This window comes from Hypanus sabinus, chromosome 1, assembly GCF_030144855.1.
Source record: "Hypanus sabinus isolate sHypSab1 chromosome 1, sHypSab1.hap1, whole genome shotgun sequence".
NCBI classification, from domain to species: domain Eukaryota; kingdom Metazoa; phylum Chordata; class Chondrichthyes; order Myliobatiformes; family Dasyatidae; genus Hypanus; species Hypanus sabinus.
Window position 1 is genome coordinate 5,990,442 of NC_082706.1, and position 25,294 is coordinate 6,015,735.

The 25,294-nt window shown below is 46.2% G+C and overlaps 1 protein-coding gene across 1 annotated transcript in view; it reads right to left on the minus strand.

Annotated features, from left to right (window-relative positions):
- The window catches only part of LOC132390701 (metal transporter CNNM4-like), a 59,266-nt gene that overhangs the window by 14,156 nt on the left and 19,816 nt on the right, over positions 1 to 25,294 (minus strand). Inside the window, exons 2-5 of the mRNA XM_059963261.1 lie at positions 16,028 to 16,171; positions 14,807 to 14,944; positions 5,043 to 5,212; positions 1,571 to 1,667 (exon numbers count right to left, since the gene is read on the minus strand). Of these exons, the coding sequence (XP_059819244.1) occupies positions 1,571 to 1,667; positions 5,043 to 5,212; positions 14,807 to 14,944; positions 16,028 to 16,171 (549 nt within the window). The remainder of the gene's footprint in view (positions 1 to 1,570; positions 1,668 to 5,042; positions 5,213 to 14,806; positions 14,945 to 16,027; positions 16,172 to 25,294) is intronic.

Below are 25,294 nucleotides of genomic sequence, written 5' to 3' on the forward strand. Positions count from 1 at the left end.
ACTGCCTCATCCAATCGGTCTTTTATCCTATCTCAATTAATCTCTTGTTCCCTCCAGCCCTCGCCATTCTCTAAAATCAGCAAGACAGAAAAGAGGACCGGCTTTATTTGTCAGCACGTATGTTGCAATGGTGCCCTTTGTACAAGGTCAAACCAGCTGGGATTGTCAAGTGTTACTACACTTCCAGCGCCTGCTGAACACGCTCACACCTTGCACCTTGGGAACCAGGGAGGAAACCTGGCCACAAACACCACAGAGGGCAGTGGGAGTTGAACCCTGCTCTTTCCGCGCTACTGTGGCGCCCTACTTAAACTATGCTTGTTTTTTAAACTTTCACTTATTCTTGTGAAAGGCTGTCGTCCCAGAACATTTTCCCTCCGCAGGTGGGGCCCAACCTGGTGAGTTCTCTGAAAATTTTTTGCTGCTCCCACCCACCCATAATTCCAGCATCTTCAGTTTTGTCCGTTGCACTGGCATTCAGGAGAAAAGTACAGCTGATGGAGTCTGGAATAAGCAGGAGACAAAATTCATCCCCACCCCACCAAATAACTGGAGCCAACTGAACAATTCAGTGCTCAGCTTGAGTGTTAACAAAATTCATTAACAAATAGAGGATACACTTCCTGAAGCTGTTGGTATAATTCCGTCTTCCCCAGAACATCTTAGCACAATCCTACACGGCCAGAGCGCATCCTCAAATCAACCATCACTGTCTGGTTTGGTACAGCATCCTCTCAGTGCACAAAAACTACAGCGAACCATCAGGTCATTGGCTGCAGTCCCCAATCACAGCAGGCCTTGTGTGTCCGGGACAAAGAGGTGGGCAGGAAAATCATTGTGGACACAACCCACCCTGCAAACTGCCTTTTCCGAAAGCTCCCTTCTGCAAAGTGCGACAGGGCTATTAAAACAAAAACTTCCCACCGTCTCAATAGCTTCTTCCCCCAGGCAGTTAATCTGATCAGCCCAAGTTACCCCTCTACCTCCACCCCCTCTTATCACTGCACTGTAAACACTTTAAGCAACTTTTTGTAATACTGTTTACATTGGAAACACTTTATGAATACTTTATTCCATATTTGTACTTAACAAACTTCAACATTTCTTCATTCTGTATCACTGTTACTGTTCTTTTGTTGCATGTTGCACCCTGACCAACACCACAGCAAATTCCAACCACATGCAAATGTATACAGTGAATAAAGTTGATCCTTCATCTTTGTGACCCCACTTGGTGGCGCAACAATATCAGCGCCGGACTCCGGAGCGAAGGTTCCCGAGTTCGAATCCAAGTCGGGTTGAGCGTCGAGCTCGCAACTCGGCCTCGTAAAAACAAGAATAGCTTGCGACGGAAACACCGTCATGACGGCGCCCCGATAACTCCACTGCCGAGTTAAGGGCCATTCTTCTTCATCTTCGCGAGACATCAGAGAACCAACTTTACTCATCTACTGGCCTTTTCTCAGAGCCATGGAATGAGCTCACAGAACTATTAATACTTCATACGTATTCCCAATAGGTGGTCGACTTTGGGTGAAGTATTAGCACATTGAAAAGGGAAAATTCTTACCCACGAGCGAGCTGCCGAGAGCCATGGTGCCGTAGTAGGAGAAAGGGCCAGTCTCAAACTTCATGTCTTCCTTTCCAGCCTCCGTCTCTACTTTGCCCTGTGAAGCAGCAACGAGTTACGCGGGACATAGACTGCATAGTTCATTCTACACCGTGTACACTTTTGACCCAATGCCATTAGGCACCATGAGTCCGAAATTAAAGTGCTGGCATTGGGGGATGGGGGGGGGGGGGGGGGATGATTAAAGTCTGTGGTAACCACAACCACGAAATGATGCCTTTAATGGAAGGAGAGCAAACAAGTAAACTTTGACTTGGAGTAGGAGTTGGCCAGAATCTCAATCAAACTGATTGCTTCAAGTAACATCTTAAAAGAAGCTAACGGAGGCTAAAGGCCTTTGAAGATCAAGACCTCAAAGCTAGCACTTAGCTCTGGGCTAACGGGTCAGTAGTGACCCCTGCTGTCCTGTACGCTTCTGGGACAAGGACTATTTAGAATATAAAAGCAAGGATGTAATGCCGATGCTTTATAAGGCATGGGGGTAGGACCACGTTTGGGGTATTGTGAGCACCAAGGGGTGTATTGTCCTTGGAGAGGTTCCAGAGGAGGTTCACAAGGTTGATCCAGGGAGTGAAAGGGTTAAGTTTCTGTACTCGCTGGCACTCAGAGACATATCACATCAAAACCTATCGTATATTGAAAGGCCTAGTTAGAATGGACATGGAGAAGATGGGGAAATCTAAGAGAAGAGGCCACAGTCTCAGGATAGAAGGACATCCATTTTTAACAGGGATGAGGAGGAGTTTCTTTAACCAAAGGGTGGCGAATGTGTAAGATGCATTTGCCACATATGGCCATGGAGCGCAAGTCATTGAGAATGTTTAACACAGAGGTTGGGCATCCAAGGTTACAAGTAGAAAGCAGGAGACTGAGACTGAGAGAGATAAAAAAAAATCAAGCATGACAGGGCAGGATCGATGGGCTGAATGGCCTAATTCTGTTCCTATGTCTCCTGGTCCAGAGGCAGCACTGCAGTCACCCAGTTCCATTATGTCAGCCTTACACTGTTCGCTCTGTCTCACCAGTGAGACGACATGTATTCATACTAGAATTTCTGTAAGAGGAGATGGGCTGAAAGATGAGCAATGAAAAACAAGGAACAAAGCAGAGAAGAAAGAAAGAATTGAAACTGTGGGGCATATGCAGGGAGCATCTGCGGAGAGGAAGAGTTAATATTTCAGGACAAAGTCTGTTCAGCAGGACTAAGAAACAAGAAGCTTGTTTTTAAGAGCGACACAAAGTGCTGGAGGAACTCAGCAGGTCAGACAGTGTCTATGGTCAGAGTAACACACACAAAATGCTGGAGGCACTCAGCAGGTCAGGCAGCATTAATGGAGGGGATTAAACAGTCAATGTTTCAGGCCGCGACTCTTCATCAGGACTGGAAAGGGAGGGGGAAGGAGTCAGACTAAGAAGGTGAGGGAGAGAGAAGAAAAATGTTCAATGTGGCAGGTGATGGGTGACAATGGGAGAGGAGGAGGGGTGAAGTAAAGAGCTGGGAATCAGATAGGTGGAAGAGACAATGGGGCTGAAGGGGGAATCTCCATCCGGTTCTCCTCTTCCCTTCCTTGTCCTCTGCCATATTCCCCCTTCTCCAGCCCTTTATCTCTTCGATCAGTCAACTTCCCAGCTCTTTATTTCACCCCCTCCCCAGGCTTCACCTATCACCTGCCTCCTTGTATTCCCCCCCTCCACCCCCAACTTTTGTCTGACTCCTCCCCCCTTCCTTTTCAGTCCTGAGGAAGGGTCTCAGCCCAAAATGTCGCCTGTTAACTCATTTCCATAGACGCTGCCTGGCCTGCTGAGTTCCTCCAGCACTGTGTGTGTTGGTGTCCAGAAGACGATTGTTTGCTTGAGCTGAGGCTTCAGAAGGCATTGCACTTGTAGTATCATTATCACTTTGGGGCCCCTTGTTTTAGCTGGCATCAGAGGAGCCCAGAGAAGGTTCATTGAGAATGATCCTGGGAACAAAAGGGTTAACATTTAATGTACTTGCTGGAGTTTAGAAGTATGACAGGGATCTTATTGAAAGAGTGGATATGAAGATGAAGTTTTCTGTACTTGAGTGTTCGACACACTTCTGCACGGGTTAATTTATATTTCGACTTGGAGTAAACATGGGAGAAAGACCTCCATCTCCATACTCTCTTTATTTGATCCTGAACATACAATATCTGAGTATGAAGCTTTCCTAGTATTGGCAAGCGTTTGGTAGATGTACTTTTAAGGAAGTTCTATGTTTATCGTTGATCGCTATGAAACTATCGTTGTGCAGTGAGTTCACTCTAGTCAGTGCCACAGCTATAGAATGTTGCATGTTGTAGCGGTGTGCTACAAGCAGCGCTAACATTACGACACGGAGTCGGTAACTGCAGTCGAAGGAAAAACTTTATTCGAAAACTTCAGCCTCACTTTTAAGCCTCTGTCAACCGGCCCCCCATGGCGAAGAGGCTCCAAAGCTCTGTGCTCGCAAACCCCCGTAGGCTATCTAATTGTGAGTCGGTTCGGATACGCTAGGAAATGAGGCGCTACAATGTATTACATTGCTTAACGACGATCGTGAGAATAGTCAATAATATTCAATGCAGAATCATTGCGCACCCGTACCCAACATGGGGTTTCCTCAACCTTCTGCAGTTTCACAAAGTTATCTCATTAAAAGCCCTGATAAAAGCTTCCAGCTCGGGTGATGTCGAGGAAGGTGTTCAACTCCTTGTCTAGTTTTGCACACAATGCGCTGAAGGGCAGTAAAGGAAAAGTCAAGGACCAGAGGTCACAGTCTCTGAATAAAGGGACATCCCTCGTCATCTGTTCTAAAGGAATTTCTTCAACCAGAGTGTGGTGAATCCATGGAATTCGTTGCCACAAGTGTGTGTGGAGGCCCAGCCTCTGGGTATATTTATGGCAAAGGTTGATAGATTTCTCATTAGTCAGGGTATGAAGAAATGAGAGAAGATAGGAGACTGGGGCCGAGAGGAAAAATGGATCAGACATTTTGGAATGGAGCAATCTTGATGGGCCAAATGACTTAATTCTGCTCCTGTATCTATGTACATCTATATACATGTTTGTTGTGTATTTAATAATTCAGTAATGCAATATTTGAGTAATCTTGTAAATACGTTTTGATTAAGCATTCTTGTTCATATAATTCATTATGGTTATATGAAAAAATTGAATTTAATACATTATGACGTGATACATACATACCTTGCTCGAAGTAAACACGAGTTAAGATTCGCATCTCTTGGCTCTCGCGTTTTCCTTTGAATTAGTTTAATGTTTTGGAGTTACAAGACATAATGTACACGGAAACAACTCTGAAATGCATCGTTTGTCTAGGACAAGTGAACACACAAGTTAACCACAGCAGATCGTGAATTGGGAGCAATTTGTATAAAGCGAATCTTACCTGTAAAATAAGCACGAAGTAGTCAACTGGTCTACCTCGAATGTAGAGATAGTGGTCCGGACTATACTTGTTGTCCTCGTCGAACTTAATCTCATTGATGACGTCAGGATGCTTAAGGAGACGGAGGAGGATCTTCTCCGAGAAATGTGCAGTGCTGAAGTGACTGACCTCTGCAGAGGAGAACGGGAGAGGTCAGTTGCCAGAAACCCTCTGAGCATGCTGCCACAAACACGAGAAAATCTGCAGATGCCGGAAATCCAAGCAACGCACACACAATGCTGGAGGAACTCAGCAGGCCAGGCAGCATCTGGGAAAAGAGTACAGTCGACGTTTCGGGCCAAAACCCTTCACCAGGTCGGGAAAGAAAGACTGAAGGTAGGGGGAGGAGGGGAAGTAGTACAGTCAGCCCTCCTTATCCGCGGGTGAGGAGGTGTAGCACTGGTTCCATTTGCAAGGATGAGGACTGGGAGGGATGAAAGGATAAGGGAGTCGCAGAGGAGGGAGTGATCCCTGCAGAAAGCAGAGGGGTGGGAAGGAAAAGATGTGCTTGGTGATGGGATCCAGTTGGACATGGCAGAAATTATGGTAAATTATATGTTGGACACGGAGGTTAGTGGGATGTTAGGGGAAGACAAGAGGAACACTATCCCTGGAGGGGTGGTGGGAGGATTGGGATGAGGTTGACGTGCGCGAAATGGAGGAGATATGGGTGAGGGTAGCATTGATAGTGGAGGAAGAAAAGCCTCCTTCTCTGAAGGGGGACGTCTCATTAGACCTGGAATGAAAAGTCTCATCCTGAGAGCAGATTTCCTCCTACTTCCTTCGAACCAAAGGTGCAGCCATGGGCACTCATATGCCTGCCTTTTTATCAGCTACGTGGAATGTTCCAAGCTGACTCCGGTCATCACTCCCCAGATCTTCCTACGACACATCGATGACTGCATTGGTGCTGCTTCCTACACCCATGCTGAGCTCATCCACTTCATCAACCGTGCCCCCAACTTCCACCCTGCCCTCAGATTTACCTGGTCCACTTCTGGCACCTCCCTCCCCTTTCCCCAAACTCTCTGCATCCCTGGAGATGATTTATCAATGGATATCCTTTATAAACCCACTGATTCACACAGCTACCTGGACTATACCTCCTCCCACCCTGTCACTTGTAAAGATGCCATCATCTTCACTCAGTTCCTCCATCTCTACCACATCTGCTCACAGGATGAGGCTTTTCATTCCAGATCTAATGAGATGTCCTCCTCCTTCAAAGAAAGGGGTTTTCCTTACTGCCCTCATTCATCCTCCTGACCCTCCACCAGGGATAGGGTTCCTCTCATGCTCACCTACTACCTCACTAGCTTCCGCATCCAGCACATAATTTTCCCTAACTTCTACAATCTCTAGTGTGATCCTCCACCAAGCACTTCTTCCTCCCCCCCCACCCCACCCACTTTCTGCTTTTCCCAGGGATTGGTCCCTACTCGACTCCCTTGCCCATTTGCTCCTCCCCACTCATCTCTCTCGGTACTTATCCTTGCAAGCGGAACAAGTGCCACACCTGTCCCTACACCTCCCTCACTACCATCCAGGGCCCCAAAAAGTCCTTCCAGGTGAGGCGTCACTTCACTTGAGAGCCTGTTGAGGTCATCTACTGTATCCAGTGTGTGGCCTCCAGTGAGACCCAACGTAGATTCGGAGACTGCTTCATCACGCACTTACACTCCATCCACCAGAAAAAGCAGAAAAAGCCCATTTCAATTCTACTTCCCACTCCGACATGACAGTCCATCGCCTCTTCTACTGAGGCGATGAGGCCAAACTCAGGCTGGAGGAGCAACACTTGAAATTCCATCTGAGTAACCTCCAACCTGATGGCATGATCATCAATTTCCTTGACTTTCCGGTAGTTACCTCCCCTCCCCTCACCATTCCCGTTTCCCTCTCTCACCGCATCTCTTTACCTGCCAATCACCTCCCTCTGATGCTCCTTCTCCTCCTCCGTTTTCTTCCATGGCCTTCTGTCCTCTCCTATCAGATTCCCCTTTCTCCAGCCCTTTATCTCTTTCACCAATCCACTTATCAGCTCGTCACTGCACCCTCTCCTGGTTTCACTTATCACCTGCCCCATCTTCTTCTCTGACTTCTCCCCTTCTTTTCCAGGCCTGATGAAGGGTCTCGGCTAAAACCATTGCTTACTCTTCTCCATAGACGCTGCCTGGTCTGCTGAGTGCCTCCTGTATTTTGTGTGTGTTCAGCGTACTGCCTGGTCACTGGGTACGTAACACTCAGTACACAAAGTATACAGGCTCACCAGCACAACCCTGCACCCCATGTCCAACCCTTCAGTATGTTGCCTTGGAGTGCGTCCAGGACGGAACAGGATCGCCGCCTAACCACCCACTCGTATCGGGGTTCATCTCTCTTGAGGCAAGTGATAGGATGGAACTCCTGACGACTTTGGTGGTATTCCGTGTTTCTTGCTTTTTTTTTGCCATTTACGCTATCTGTTCTTTTTTTTGCACTCTGGGGTTGAGGATTTGCTTTGAACGGGTTCCATGGTTTTCTTTGTTTTGTGGCTGTCCATTGTTCAAGGGTTGAATTTAATATCAGAGAATGTATACAGTATACAACCTGAAATTCTTACTCTTCACAGGCATCCAGAATACAAGAAACCCCAAAGAATGCAAGACAGAACCACCTAAGACCCCTCCCCGCCCCCACGCTGTTTACTGCATAAAGTACATACTTTGATAATAAATGTACTTTGCATCTTAAACCTTTGACACCCTTCTTATTCTCTTCATCACGCCCCCAGTAACACTACATTCTGCAGTGTTATTGTGTTACGCTATCTTGATGTACTGATGATAAAATGATGTGTATGGATAGCAAAAAAAAACTAAATTTTTCTCACTGTACCCCTGTAAATGTTATGTTAATGGTCCAAATCAACAACTCAGCTACAATTATCAACAGGTAACCAATACTTCCTCAATACAGCCTTCAATGTTTCATACAGCAACATATTTGGTTATTGTTCTCTTTGTCTGTATCTTCACCCAAGCCCCAAAGCTTCCTGGGTGGCTATTCAGCTATAAGCAGCATCATAGCTAAACTTATAATCCAACACGTTCTTTATTTGTTTGCTCAATTATGTGGTTTATTTGTTTTTAGATACAGCACAGAGCTGGCTGTTTTGGCCCAAGCAGCCATGCCCACCCAGCAAACCAACCAATTAACCTACTAACGGGTGCGCCTTTGGACTGTGGGAGGAAACCGGACGAGTTGGAGGAAACCCAGGCGGTCACAGCAACAGGGGACAAACTCCTTGCAGACAGCTGCAGAACTGAACCGGGCGACTGGCACTGTAATGGTGTAACACCACCGTGGCCGTCCTGTCAGGCTGCGAGATGGATTTCAGTGACGCTAGGAAGCGGTGCATGCTTTCACGCAGACTGTAGGTTCAGCATGTGAGTTAAAGACAACTCCAGTAAGAGATCCAACTTCATGTGCACATTTGGACTGTGTTAAACTGCAATGGGCCCTTTTGTTTCCCGTTACTTTTTCAATAGACAGTAGACAGTAGGTGCAGAAGTAGGCCATTCAGCCCTTCTAGCCAGGACCACCATTCACTGTGATCATGGCTGATCGTACACAATCAGTACCCCGTTCCTGCCCTCTCCCCATATCCCTTGACCCCGCTATCTATAAGAGCTCTATCTAACTCTCTCTTGAATGCATCCAGAGACGGCCTCCACTGCCTTCTGGGGCAGAGCATTCCACATATCCACCACTCTCTGGGTGAAAAAGTTTTTTCGCATCTCTGTTCTAAATGGCCTACCCCTTATTCTTAAACTGTGGCCTCTAGTTCTGGACTCACCCATTAGCGGGAACATGCTTCCTGCCTCCAGCGTGTCCAATCCCTTAATAATCTTATATGTTTCAATCAGATCCCCTCTCATCCTTCTAAATTCCAGTGTAAGTCCAGTCGCTCCAATCTTTCAACATATGACAGTCCCGCCATTCCGGGAATTAACCTTGTGAACCTACGCTGCACTCCCTCAATAGCAAGAATGTCCTTCCTCAAATTTGGAGACCAAAACTGCACACAATACTCCAGGTGTGGTCTCACTAGGGCCCTGTACAGCTGCAGAAGGACCTCTTTACTCCTATGCTCAATTCCTCTTGTTATAAAAGCCAGCATGCCATTAGCATAAAAGCCAGCATTCCTACTAACTGTTCGATAAAGCTGAAATATTTTTATAATTTTATGCAGCGTATGATGTTATTTCTTGCTGACCAACAATTGTGTATGGGCAGTACTTACATGGAACCTAGTCGGAACATCACAACGTTCCTGTTTGCTTGAATCCCAAATCATACCAACCCTGGATGCCTATATTGAGAAATATACCTGACATAATCATTATATATACCTGAAATATAATCACTATGTATTAGCTATTTACTATACTATGTAATCATTTCTAGGTACTGAATACTGATATGTATTATTTTACTAGACACATTTTGCTATGTATTGTTTTAACTAGATACTTTGTACTCTCTTAGCTGCATACAGTGGCACTTACAGAACACCTGTTTAGCTAGCAGCACTATTAGCTGAAATATACCCCATGTATTACACTCAGCCTTTGTTTAGTACGAGATAACGGTGGCGGACAGGATGCTGTGAGCAGGAATGTAATGTGAGGGAGGTTGTCTGGAAAACATAATCCTGGCCAGCAATGGGGCTCCAATGCGAACGGGTGAAAAATAATGATGGCGCACCGTGGGCTAGGCAAGAGCGATTGATTAGTTAATATATAGATGATATGCAATTAAAAATTGATTGGGTATGCTGATGAAACCGAAATGTAACTGAGATAAGAAATTACTATAAAGAATGCCGTACACCGGAGCTCGGTGGGCTTTCGGTGACAAGTTCATTGATTGCCTCAGCCTTTGTTTGCAAATAAAGGTTTAAACTTCTCGAAGAATTGTCTGTGTCTCCAGGTCATTTCAAGCAAACACGACACCTATTTTTTATGAAAGGTCGCCTCCTCACCAGACTCCCGCGACTGTTAGCAAGGCCAGCAATGAGCCAAGTTTCCATACAGGCTTGGTGAGGGGGCTTCATTTACAATTGAGTATGCATTCACTCCACACTCTAACCACCCTCTGAGTGACATCCCCCCTCAGATTCCCCCTAAATACTTCCCCTTTCATTCTTAACCTATGACCTCGAGTTCTAGGCTCACCCGATCTCAGGGGGAAAAAAGCCTGCATGTATTTACTCTACCTATACCCCTCAATTTTAAATCATTTGTTAAAGATCTACATTAGTACCTGTTTTCACTAACTGAACGAGGATTTTCGTTTTTACAAAAAAAGATGCCCGCTTTAAACTTGTGTTTACCCCAAGGAAGACTACCGTAACCGTGAAACCTTTCGAAGGATTTCTTTCTACAAATCGGTTTTGGCTCAATCTTCCCGATTCTGGCAAATGAAACTACACTGTACATACATTATTTCTACTTTATATAGCTGTGTATTTATCAGATCATTCCTGCTTTTACTATATGTTAGTGTTATTTTAGGTTTTATGTGCTATTTGGTATGATTTGGTAGTTTATTTTTTGGGTCTGGGAATGCTCAAAAAATTTTCCCATAATAATTATGGTAATTGCTTCTTTGCCTTACACCATTTCAGCTTACGAACGGTCTCACAGGCATGCTCTACCTTCAGGTAGGGGGGAAACCTGTACACCATTTACTGCAAGTTCCACCTGGTTTGTTCTCCCAAAGTGCAATGCCCCACACTTATCTGCATTAAGTTCCATCTGCCATTTTTTAATCTGCTTTTCCAGATTGTCAGGTCCCACTGCAAGCTTTGATAGTCTTACCAAGCGTCTGCTACACCAACAATCTTGATGTCATCTGCCAACCTGCAGATCCAGTTTACCACTTCATCATCTAAATTATTAGAGACGATGAACAACAACAGACCCAGCACTGATTCCTTGGGCACTCCACTAGTCACAAGCCTCCAGCCAGAGAGGCAACCATCTACCACCACTGTCTTCCACTGTTAAGCCAATACCGAATCCAACTAGCCACGTCATCGTGAATGCCGAGCGACTTTCACCTTTGACAGAGTGCTCCATGTAAACAATGTCCAATGCCTTTCCTTCATCAACCTTCTTGGTGACCTTGCAACTCGGTAGCATAGTGGTTAGGCGGTCAGAGCAATCGATTCAGTGACAGTAATCACAAGTTGAGGTTCGATTCCTGACAGTCCCCCCCATGACTGTGCGGGTTTCCTCCCACATTCCAAAGATATATGGTTAGGGTTAGTAAGTTGAGGGCATGCTTTGCCAGCTCCAGAAGCATGGCAAGACTTGCGGATTGCACACATCACATCCTCGATTTGAATTAACACAAAATTACAGATTTCACTGTGTGTTTCAAAGTACCTCTGACGAATAAACAGACTCTTTGACCTCCCTGAAAAGCTCTAGGTCAGATATGATCTAACACACACACAGAACCATGTTGATTAGCCTCATCAATCCAAATACTTATTGTGCATATCCAGTCCCTTGGAATACCCACAACCGATGTCAGGCTCACCAGCTGATAATGTCCCAGTTTATACTCAGTACAGCAGCAATCACATAGCAATTCACATGCCAGGCTCTGCATGGGAACTTGGTGATAGCAAAACCTCCATCCCCACACAACTTCCAGCTTTTGGAGAGGAAGTGGATTCTGCAGCAGAAACGCCTGTGAGCCCCTAGCAGAGTAACATGCACAGAACGCTGCAGGAGCTCAGCGAGTTAGGCAGCATCTATGGAGGGGAATCAGTCGTCAACATTTCGGTCCCAGACACTTCATCAGGACTGGAAAGGAAGTGGGCAGAAGCAGGAAGGTGGCAGTAAGGGAAGAATACAAGTGGGCGGGTGATAGGTGAGGGAGAAGATGGGTGGGTGGGAGGGGGGAATGAAGTGAGAAGCTGGGAGGGAATAGGTGGAAGAAGTAAAGAGTTGAAGGAGTAATTTGATAGGAGAGGAGAGTGGACCGTAGAAGGAAGGAGGAGGGGCACCAGAGGAAGGTGATAGGCAGGTAAAGAGAAAAGGGGCAAGAGGTGAGCCAGAAAAGGGAATGGAAAAAGCGAAGGGAGAGGGAGAAGAGGGTACGTCCTGTGTGGTGGGTGGTCCTTAATGATGGGTGCTACCTTTTTGAGGCATTGCCTTTTAAAGATTTCCTCAATGCTGGGGATGCTAGTGCCCATGATGGAGCTGGCTGAGTTTACAACCCTGCGCAAATTTTTTCCAATCCAGATGGTGATGCAACCAGTCACAATGCTCTCCACGGTACTTCTGTAGAAATTTGCCAATTTTTGGTGACCATATCAAATCTCCTCAGACTCTAAATGAAATAACACCACTGTCCAGCCTTCTTTGCAACTGCATCAATATGTTTGATCCAGGAGAGGTAAGCAGACATATTGATACCCAGGAACTTGAAACCGCTCACTCTTCCCACTGCTGATCTCTCGATGAGGACTGGTGTGTGATCTCTTGACCTCCCCTTCCTGAAGCCCACAATCAATTGCTTGGTCTTACCGACATAGAGTGTGAGGTTGTTATTGTCGTAATACCTCTCAACCAGTTGATCAACTGTCACGATCTGGGATTCTGTTAAGTTGACCAATCGTCACTCCTAGTCACCATATGGGATTCTGCCAACACTGGTGTCATTGGCGAATTTCACCAACTTGCACTATTCTCAAAATGTCACTCTGGTGTCCGCAAACATACAGCTCAAGGGAAACGTGACAGCATACGAAAAAGGGCCAACTTGTTTTTAACAAAATCTTCAAATGATGGAAGCTACAAGCTAAGTCACTCGCCAAGGATCGTGCTATTTTTTCCCACAGCGAGAGACAGACGAGATGTGTAATTACCTGGATCCCTGTAATTAAGTCTTGACTTGCGGCTGACTGAGTTCTCTGAACCAGTCTGTCTAACCAACACAGCGCCACCCAGCACAATGAGCTTTTTCAGAGCCAGCGGCTGAACGGCTGACACTGGAAATGAAGTCATTCCTAGCAGGAGTCTGGCTCCCACCTCCCTGATATCCACTCAGTGGTCCAAATATATAAGCAAGGATGTAATGCCGAGGGTTTATAAGGAAGTGGTGAGGCACTGCCTTACATTGTGGGCAATTTTGGGCTCCTTCTCTAAGAAGTGATGCGCTGACATTGGAGAGAGTTCAGAGGAGCATCACAAGAGTGGCTCCAAGAAAGAAAGGGTTATCCTATGAGAAGCATTTGATAGATTTGGGCCTGTGTTCACTGGAACTTAGAAGAATGAGGGGGGATCTTATTGAAACCTACCATAAGTTGAAAGGCTTTGATAGAGTGGATGTGGAGAGGATGTTTCCTATAGTGGGGGAGTCTGGACCAGAGGACACAGATAGAGTGGATGTGGAGAGGATGTTTCCTGTAGTGGGGGAGTCTGGACCAGAGGACACAGATAGAGTGGATGTGGAGAGGATGTTTCCTGTAGTGGGGGAGTCTGGACCAGAGGACACAGATAGGGTGGATGTGGAGAGGATGTTTCCTGTAGTGGGGGAGTCTGGACCAGAGGACACAGATAGGGTGGATGTGGAGAGGATGTTTCCTGTAGTGGGGGAGTCTAGGACCAGAGGACACAGATAGACTGGATGTGGAGAAGATGTTTCCTGTAGTGGGGGAGTCTAGGACCAGAGGACACAGATAGAGTGGACGTGGAGAGGATGTTTCCTGTAGTGGGGGAGTCTGGACCAGAGGACACAGATAGAGTGGATGTGGAGAGGATGTTTCCTGTAGTGGGGGAGTCTAGGACCAGAGGACACAGATAGAGTGGATGTGGAGAGGATGTTTCCTGTAGTGGGGGAGTCTAGGACCAGAGGACACAGATAGAGTGGATGTGGAGAGGATGTTTCCTATAGTAGGACTTTGACAGAGGAATGATTGTTGGTGCCAGACAGGGTGGTCTGAGTATCTCAGAAACTGCTGATCTCCTGGGATTTTCAAGCACAACTGTCTCTATGGTTTAGAGAGAATGGTGGCAAAAAAAGGCTTGTTAATGGGAGAGGTCAGAGGAGAATGGCCAGATCATTTCAAACTGACAAGAAGGTGACACTGATCCCAGGCACTGTGTAGCGTTACACTATTACGCCACACCTACTCTGATCATCAGACAAAGGCAGAGGAACTGGGAGAAGGGAAAGATGAATCAGAGATCTCAGATACCATCCTAAGCTATCAGCAGACTACTGACGCAGTGCATGCCACCTGCACTATGCACTACAGATACTCACTTAGATAACACCATCTGCATCTCTCAGACCCAGTGTCTACCAGCCCAGGGAAATAGGTAAATAGAAATACCAGCCCCTGCACGTCTCCCCACCACGCTGTAGACAATAGCAACTAGGACGCTGATCAGCCCTTCATCTAAATCCTATAAATCCCTCTCCAACAGCACGGTGTAAGAACTTCCACCAGAAGGAACACAGTGGTGAAAGGTGATGGCACTCTCGGCTGGGTATAGCCATTTTGGGCCTTAGGACCCCAAACTGGCACCAGTGAGCCACAACAGGAACAGTCATCCGAGAATGAGAGAGAGCTTGTCAGGAAAAAGAAAGGCGGGTTCATTCACACTTGACTGCACAATAACCGAAAAGCAGAACCTTGGCACGAAGGAGCAACCTCTTACCTGTGGACAAGAAACGATGAGCAGCGAGCAGCAGCTGAGGGGAGACCTTAATCTGCACCTCATTAACATCTGGCTTGAAGGCAGAGTAGTCCCTTTTCTTGCCATAATGAACAGCTTTCTTTTTACTTCGATTGTCAGCTGAAAAAGACACAGAAATTGTTTCAAACATACCTGCTCCTAACTATTCCACATCCTACATCCATCGTCCTTCATCTATCATTGGTCCCCCTAATCCCTTCTTCAGATCTCAGCCCTAAACCAACTGTTTACTATTTTCCACTGATGTTGCCTGACCTGCTGAGTTCCTCCAGCATTGTTTGTGGGCCAGTTTGGATTTCCAGCATCTGCAGATTTCTCGTGTTAGTGAAACACCTACCAGCTCTGTCTCACACCTCCTCATTCCACCAATCACCTACAGGCCCTGTTTCACACCTCCTCATTCCACCAATCACCTACTGGCCCTGCCTCACCACTCCTCCTCCCCACCAGTCCTAATGCAGGGTTTCAATCCAAATAGTTGACAGCTCCTTCCCTACCTATAGATGCTGTTGTTCCTCCAGAAAATTGTCTGCTGATCCAGACTCGTGTTCAGTCTCTCACAACTCTATTCCACACAAAGACCATAGGACATAAGAGCAGAATTAGACCACTCAGCCCATCTAGTCTGCTCCATTATAGCTATTAACTATCCCTCTCAATCCTTCCTTCTCCCTGTAACTTTGATGCCTTGATTAATCATGAATTCACCAAACTCTATTTTACATATACCCAATGACCTGGCCTCCACAGCCATCTGTAAAGATTCAAAGGTCCAATTTAATGTCAGAGAAGTGGAAACAATATATATCCTGAAATGCTTTTTCTTTGCAAAACATCCACGAAAACAGAAGTGCTCCAAAGAATGAATGACGGTTAAATGTGAGAACCCCAAAGATCAGTGGGGAGGGACCAGTGGACAAGGGAGTCGTGCGGGGAGTGATCCCTGTGGAAAGTGGAAAGAGTGGGTGTGGGTGGGGGTGGGGGTGTGGGTGGGAGAGGGAAAGATGCGCTTGGTAGTGGGGTCCCACTGGAAGTGGCAGAAGTTTTGGGAATTGTGTGCTGAATGCAGAGGCTGGTAGGTTGGTAGGTGAGGACAAGGGAAATGTCAGAATGTGTGTGAAGAGCTGTCTACCTTCCTCCCATTGATACATTCTCAATACCCCCAGCGTCAAAGTAACTCACTGTACAAATCTGATTCATCAAGAATCTCCGATTTGATGATTTCTTCAATGACGTCCTCTAGCGTGACGAGTCCCAGCACCTCGTAGAAGGGATCTCCCTCACCTTCACTGTTCACCTTCTGTACAATCGCCAGGTGTGATTTCCCTGAGAATGTCAGAAATAACCACATTTCAGCAAAAAAAAACACATAGAAATGAATAAGGAATGTACTAACAAACTACGTTAAACTAACAACCATCATGTTAAATTTATTTAAGAGATGTAGCACAGTAATAGGGCCTTCCAGCCCAGTGAGCTCGACCACCCAATTACACCCAGGTGACTAATTAACCTACTAATTTCTACAGATATACTGTGGAGAGCATTCTAATGATTGTATCAGTATCTAGTATAGAGGGGCCGCTGCAGATACGTCTCTACCAAAGGAGGTGTAAGGTGCTCCTTCCCTCCGCTAGCCTGCAGGTCACCCTCGGGCAAGATGTAGCACCTGATTAGCCCCATGATCGGGGTCACGTGAAGCCACGGGAGCAGGTGGTGGATGGTCGTATGAGCAGCCGGTGCAGATCACAAGTCCTGGTTATGTGATCACTGACACCAGGCAGACAATCTCTGAAGAGTATTGATAATGGCTGGGGTCACCCATCTTATAAAGACACTGTCCAGAAGAAGGCAATGGCAAACCACTTCTGTAGAAAACAATTGCCAAGAACAATCATGGTCAAAGACCATGTTAGCCCATGAATTATGACGCGGCACATAATGACGACGACTGCACAGGACTGGAAAAAGCTGCGGGGGTTTATAAACTCAACCAGCTCCATCATGGCCACTAGCCTCCACAGCTTCAAGGACATCAACACAATGCTCGGCAAAACAACACAGAACATAAGTGCCATAGCAACAACAACAAAACAAGCTCCACTCTTTACTCCCATGCATGCACCGAGTCGACGTTTCAGGCTGAAACCCTCCGGTGGGACTAGAGTAGATTTAAAAGGTTGGGGGGGGGGGGGGCGGGGGAAGGTGAGAGAGATCCACCAGGTGATAGCCGAAACCTAGCGGGGGAAGGGATGAAGTAAACAGCTCGGATGTTGATTGGTGAGAGACAAAGGCCGTTGAAGAAAGAAAAAGGTGGGGGGGGCGGAGAGGGAGGTGATGGGCAGACAAGGAGATAAGGTGAGAGGGGGAAAAGGGAATTTAAATTTATGGTTCCTCGCACATGACGGGTAGAGGTCGGGTTTGGTCTGTTTGAAATTCCTCAAGCGTACTGATAGAATACTAGTCTGCACTGTCCCCACAAAGGTTTAACATTGCCGGTCTCACTATTAAAACAACTATCCATTCCCTTTTATCCTCCTGCATCTTCTCTGCAGCCCTCAAATATTTAAAATTGCTACCACTGAAACTCTCCTCCAGATTGTGGCCAATGGGAATACAGGCTTATCAGCGTGGAGTAACAGAGGGATCCTGTCTATAGATCTCTCAACATTGCCACATAAATCAATAGCGTAGTTAAGAAGGTGTGTGGTGTGTTGGCCTTCAATAAAAACTTCAAAGTACATATGTCACCATATACACCCTTGAGGTTCATTTTCTTGTGGACATACTCAATGAATCTATAGAATAATAACTATAACAGAATCAATGAAAGACAGCCCAACTGGCGTTTAACTAGAATGCAGAATACAAAAGCAATGGATGGATAGATGGATAAGCAGGCAATAAATATTGAGAACATGAAATGAAGAGTCTTTGAAAGTGAGTCTATTGGTTGTGAGAACATTTCAAAGATGGGACAAGTGATGTTGAGTGAAATTATTCCCTTGGTTCAAAAGCCTGTTGGTTGAGAGTTAATAACTGTTCCTGAACTTGGTGTGAGTTCTGTGACCCCTGTACCTTCTTCCTGATGGCAGTAGCGAGAAGAGAGCATGTCCTGGGTGGTGGGGTCCATTATGATGGATGCTGGGGAATGAGTTCAAGAACCGTGAGGTAATGATGCAGCTCCATAAAACTCTAAGACCAGCTGAATATTGTTTTCAATTCTGGTCGCCTCATTACAGATAGGATGTGGAAGCTTCAGAGAGGGTGCAGCAGAGATGTACCAGAATGCTGCCTGGGTTACAGAGCATGTTTCATGAGGGTAAGTTGAGTGAGCTGTGGCTTTTCTCTTTGGAGAGGAGGATGAGAGGTGACATGATACCATTGTAGAGGTGTAGATGATGATGAGAGGCATAGATCACATTGTTAGCCAGAGACATCTTGATTTCAGGGTGGAAATGGCTAATACATGGGGGCATAATTTTAATGAGATTGGAGCAAATTATGGGGGGAGGATGTCAATTTTTTTTAAAAACACAGAATGGTAGGTGTATGGAAGTAGATACATTAGAGACATTTAGAAACTCTTAGAAAGACGCATGGATGACGGTAAAATGAAGGGCTATGTAGGAGGGAAGGGTTAGATCAATCTTCGAGTAGGTTAAAGGTCAGCACAATGTTCTGGGCCAGAGGGCCTTTTTCATGCTGTAAAGTTCTATATTTTTAGATCATTCCCACTCTGCCCCGGCCTTTCATCCCCCTCTCACCTCGATCCACCTATCATCTGCTACCTCCCACTGCTACTTGCATTGGCTGTACCTCAGATACCGATGCGTTGGAGTGCAGGAAGGAGATAAAGTTACCACCAGGCTCAAGGACTGCCTCTTTCACACTGTTATTTATCATTTACCTCCACTGCATTTCCCCTGCAGCTTTTACACGTTATTCCGCACAGTTGTTGTGTTACCTCAAACTTCCTCGCTGTGCTGTGGAATGAGTTGATCTGTACAAACAGTACGCAAGAGAAGCTTTTCACTCTATCTTGGCATATCATTATCACGTGCCGTGTTGTATGACTTAGGTGATCATGGACTCATGGACGATTGTTTTTCACCAATTTTTTTTAAACAAAAGCTGTTTTCCATTGGCCTCTTCTGGGCAGTGCCTTTACAAGACGGGTGACCCCAGTCATTATCAATACTCTCCAGAGATTGTCTGCCTGGTGTCGGAGGTCACATAACCAGGACTTGTGATCTGCACCGGCTGCTCATACGACCATCCACCACCTGCTCCCATGGCTTCATGTGACCCTGATCAGGGGTTAATCAGGTGCTACATCTTGCCCAAGGGTGACCTGCAGGCTAGCGGAGGGAAGGAGCGCCTTGCATCGCCTTTGGTAGAGATGTATCTCCACCCTGCCACCCAAATTTTTGTATATGTGACAACAATAAAGCAATATCAATATCAGCTCTTGCCACCCCTTACCCCATTTTTTTTTGAAATTTATACACACACAGGCTATCTCCGCCCCCCCCCTTTATTTTCCAGACCCCAGATGTTGATTATCTGCTTCCTTCCACAGAGGCTGCCTGACCGGCTGTGTTCTTCCAGCGTCTGCTCCCTCTCGTGTTACCATTGAATCTGCTTCCTCTGCCCTTTTGCGCTGTGCGGTCCAGATCACACAGCAGCATCCTCACCGGGTGGTAAGGGATAGAAGTTACTCATTACTACCATAACTATTTACATTAAGTCTCTTTTTAACTATCTCCGGCTCCAAAGAAAACAATCCCTGTCTCTGGCCTCTGATCTCCCACCAAATGGTGAAAACAGCCAAAATTAACCCCTATCCCTGGTTTCATAATCTGCACTGACAGCAGGGATTTTTAAAAAAATATATATAAAGTTTCCAAACTCAAGATGATTTCACTCGCACGTAACTTCTTTTTTAAAAACTCAATTACAAGTTGCTGCCTCACCCACATCAAAATGCCGACTTCTTGCAAGGGTTATGTGTGTCTGCAGGGCAACAGGCTGCAATTAATTGGAGAAATTGATGACCTCACAGACCACGAGAGGGAAACAGCTTTGGATCACTGACCACAAAATACAAGTGTGACTTGTGTTGTTACTGCAAGCCAGCTCGATAATAGGAGCTCAGCACTAAATTTAAACCATAAATAACAGAGCCTGCATGCAAGAAATACCAGCCACCTCTGTCGTAATAGACAACACAAAAACAGGGTCCTCTCGGGCCGGCTTTCCCCTTCGATGGCTTTGTTCGTGCCTGTGTACAAACGTAGTGCCTCGAACACACTCACCAAACCGGGGAGGGGACCCGGTAGCCCGCGGGACCGGGAAGGGAAGGGGAACGGACCCGGTAGCCCGCAGGACTGGGGAAGGGGAGGGGAACAGACCCAGTAGCCCAGGGGAGGGGAGGGGAACAGACCCGGTAGCCCGGGGGACCGGGGAAGGGGAGGGGAACGGGACCGGGGGAGGGGAGGGGAGGGGAGGGGAGGGGAGGGGAGGGGAAGGGAACGGGACCAGGGGAGGGGAGGGAATCCGGTAGCCCGCGGGACCGGGGGAGGGGAGGGGAGGGGAGGGAATCCGGTAGCCCGCGGGACCGGGGGAGGGGAGGGAATCCGGTAGCCCGCGGGACCGGGGGAGGGGAGGGGAACGGGACCGGGGGAGGGGAGGGGAATGGGACCGGTAGCCCGGGGGACCGGGGGAGGGGAGGGGAACGGGACCGGTAGCCCGGGGGATAGATATAGATTTTTTATATAATATATATATTCACATACACACTCACGCATACGCACTAATTCAGTTCTTTTTCCCCCTATTATTATGTCTTGCGTGGTACCATTACTGCAAAGACAACACATTTCACAACATACACCAGTGACACTGCACTTGATTCTGGTTTCATATCACTGACGTGTTGCGAAATCTGTTGCTTTGTAGCAGCAAAACACCGCATCTCAAAAAAACTATAAATTACAAGAAACATACACTCGGTGGCCACTTTATTAGGTACACCTGCTCATTTTTGCCACTACCTCATCAGCTGATCATGTGACAGCGACTCAATGCTGAAAAGCATGTAAACAAGTTCGAGGTTCAGACCAAACATCGGAATGAGGAAGAACTCTGACTGACCGTGGAATGATCATTGGTGCCAGACAGGGTGGCTTGAGTATCTCAGAAGCTGCTGATAAACAAGTCTCTAGAGCTTTTCAAAAATTTTTATTGAGATGGAGTGTAACTTCCAACTCTTTGAGTCACGCCACCCTACAATCCCCCAATTTAACCCCAGCCTACTCACAGGGCAATTTACAATGACGGATTAACCGACGAACCTGCAAGCCTTTGGAATGTGGGAGAAAACCAGAGCACCTAGAGGAAACCCACACAGTCATGGAGAGAATGTACAAACTCCTTACAGACAGAAGGAAATTAGCCCAGTCACTGCTACTGTGCTACTATGTCAGCCTGTGGGTCAATGAGTGAGAAAAACAAAAACAACATCCAGTTAGCAACAGGTACCAGTTACAGGAGGTCACTGAAAATACACAAAAAAAAAATTAAATGTAATAAGTAATGCAAAAAAAGAGTAAAAATACTGAGGTAGTGTTCATGGTCCATTCAGAAATCTGATGGCAGAGGGAAGAAGCTCTTCCTAAAACCCTGAGTGTTTGTCTTCAGGCTCCTGTACCTCCTTTCTGACGACAGTATTAAGACCAGAGCACATTGAGTCATGGGTTGCTTCCTTAACGATGGACGCCAACTTTCTGAAGCGTCACCTTTCAAAGATGCCCATGATGGAGCCAGCTCAGTTTACGACCTGCTTCAGCTTTTTCCAGTCCTGTGCAGTGGCCCCTCCATACCACAGAGTGAGGCAACAATTTAGAAAGCTCTCCATAGTACACCCGCAGACATACCAAACCACCTCAAACTCCGAATGGAATATACCCATCTTTGTAAATGCATCGAAGTGCTGGGCCCCAGAGATGTTGACAACCAGGAACCTGAAAATACTCATGCCTCGATGATGACTGGTGTGTGTTTCCCCTCAACTTCCCTTCCTGAAGTCCACAATCAATTCCCGGTCTTACTATGCTGAGTGCAACACCACTCACCCAGCCGATCCATCTTGTCACCATCTGCCAACAACAGTTGTGTCATCAGTAAGATTTATAGATGACATTGGCACTGTTATGGCTGTAGACACTACGGTTGAGCAGCAGGTGAGACATGCGTTCTTGGTGTGCTGGTGTTGATTGCCAGTGAGGAGGAGATGTTTCCATTTCGGATCTCAACTGGGATCAGACAAAAGCTTTGTGTGTCGTGCTCGACAACAACCAATAGGGAAATTTAGGCTGCACACCGGAGAGGGAAAGTTGGATAACATAACTTGCTTAAGAGGAATGATTTCAGATTTGAACAAAGGATGCATGTTTCACAATATTCGCTACAAACAGACCATCAGATATGAGAGCAGGATCAGGCCATTCAGCCCATTGAGTGTCCCACTATCCAATCACTGCATCTACACTCACTCATGCTCTCTGACTAGTATTTTCCACAGTGAAGAATGGTGAACAATATTAATTCAGTTTGTCAGCCTTGTCCACTCCACTCCATTCATCAGAACCGCACAAGAACACCTCGATGAAGGGTCTTGGCCCGAACTGTACTTTCATTTTTAAAATAGATGTGACATGACCTGCTGGGTTCCTCCAGCATTTTGTGTGGGGTGGGATATTCTTTATGGAAAAAAAGGGATCCAAACTATGTACAGAACTCCATGCATGGCCTTACCAGTACCTGGCGCAATAGCAACATTTCTAAACGCCAGCCTTCTTGCAATGAAGGTATACAAGCCCTTTCCCTTCATCCCCACTTGCTCAGCCTTCCTGCTGAACACCTAGATCCCTTAAAACACAGAGCAGTACAGCACACAATGTCTGTGCTGCCCATACACAATCCACATCCCTCCATTACCTGCACATTGACATGTCTAATACCTCCTCCATCATCATCCCTTGCAGCCCTCTGCAGACACGTATCACTGAGTAAAAAAAAACTTACCCTGCACAGTGCCTTCAAACTTCCCCCCTCTCACTCCTCTAGTACCGGATGTAACTTGGGGAGAAAGATATCTGCATTTAGATAATACTTTCCTCTAAGAGGACCACAACCCTGTCATAGGGCTTGAGGGCCTGTGTGCCTCAATGACCAGGAGAGCTACGTTATGGACTCAGGGCTTCATCCTTTGGCTCTTAGTAGGGTCACCCATGCCAAACAGGTCACACAGTACAGGCTAGACCGGGGGTCGGCAACCCGCGGCTCCGGAGCCACATGTGGCTCTTTTACGTCTGTGCTGCGGCTCCCTGTTGCTTTGGGAAATAATTGGTTGTGGCGACCCTTTTCCTGGCACATCCGAACCGACTCACAATTAGATAGCCTATGGGGGTTTGCGAGCACAGAGCTTTGGAGCCTCTGCGCCATGGGGGGCAGGTTGAGGGAGGCTTAAAAGTGAGGCTGAAGATTTCGAATAAAGTTTTTTCCTTCGACTGCAGTTACCGACTCCGTGTCGTAATTTTAGCGCTGCGTGTAGCACACCGCTACATGGTCAGTATTTAATTAAAATGTATTTTATGTTAGTTTGTTAGTTTTTGAAATGTAAATCTAAATTTGAAGATTATGGTGATCTTGTACAATCTAAATAAGACGTTGTGGCGACCCATTTCCTGACACATCCAAACCGGCTCACAATTAGCCAGCGTTCAGGCTAAGGGAGATAGCCTACGGGGGTTTGTGAGTACGTGTCTTTTGCAGCATCCGCGCCCATGGGGGGCGGGTTGAGGGAGGCTTAAAAGCAAGGCTGTTTAGTTCGAATGAAGCTATCTTTGACTGCAGTTTACTGACTGCGTGTAGCAACCGCTACAACGTGTTTTTATCGCTGGCTGTCCAGAGGGGAGGTGCTGAAACGCTTTGTCGCGTGTCTGGAAGAAGTGAAAACTTTCCTGGGCAGCAAAGGGCTCACCTTTCCTGAGCTGGAACAGCCAGAGTGGCTGGAAAAGCTACACTTCATGGTAGACATGACAGCGCACCTGAACACGCTGAACACAGCTCTTCAGGGGAAAGGACGTACAGCCCTGCACATGTTGGAGGATGTTTTGGCATTCGAGCGCAAGTTGACATTGCTTGCCAGAGATTTACAGAAAGGCACATTGTCTCACTTCCCCAATTTGAGAAAGTTTAAACAAGGTCACGACATGATAAATTCGGAGTATTTACATTCTGCAATCATCGCAATGCAAACATCGTTTGGGAAACGCTTCTCTGAGTTCAGAGAGGAAAAAAACACATTATCCTTCCCGGTCACTCCCCTAAGCATCGATCCATCCCTACTGAATACGACTGCATTGTCAGGTGTGAGTCAACCTGAACAAGTATGATAAATATTTTAATTGCCTATTATTTTGTATATTCATATGTTTTCATTGTTCAGTGAAATAGTCCTTTTATTTTTCAGGTTTGCTGCTGGCGGCAAATTTAAGTTTGGCGTTTTTCATAAATACAAGAAGGACTCAAATAGACGTTGAGTATTTTACTTAAAAGTAACCTTCAACCCAACGTCTTTTTTTCGGAGTTCAAAATGTTTTTGTTGCATGCAGAAATGTAATTTCGTTTTCTCTGCAGGAGTTCATCAATTTCATAAATGCAACACATTATAGTTTGTTTATACATAGCATAAAGGCAAAACAAAACGTTGTATGCAGTGTTATTTCATTTTAAATGTCAAAACGGGTTTTGCGGCTCCCAGTGTTTTCTTTTCTGTGGGAAACAGGTCCAAGTGGCTCTTTCAGTGGTAAAGGTTGCTGACCCCTGGGCTAGACGAAGAGTGGCCCAACAGGTTCAGGTAAAACACAATTGTTATGGAAACAGCAATGAAAAACCTTTCTGCATCTGAATGTGATGGTATTCCTGAAGTCTCCATGCAGGACTTGCATGACTGACAGTAGTGAAAACCAAGCTACTGACACCACCGGAGATGGAAGACCAACATTGCTGCCGTAAATGCCAGCAGCATAACAGGAAGCAGCGGCAATAAGATAATATTTTGGCTCTATGTGAATGTTACAGATTGTCATGTTATGTCGAAGTTGTACAAGCTGTTGGTGAGGCCAAATTTGAAGTATTGTGTGCAGTTCTACCTACAGGAAAGGTATGAATAATATTAAAAGAGTATAGAGAAACTTTACAAGGATGGTGCCTGAACTTGAGGACCCAAGTTATAGGTTGAATAGATTAGGACTTTATTTCCTAGAGCGTAGAAGAACGAGGGGAGATTTGATAAAGGTTAACAAAATTATGAGAGATACAGATAAGGCAGTTTTTCCCACCAAAATTGTGAGAGACTAGAATTAGAGATCACAGGTTAAG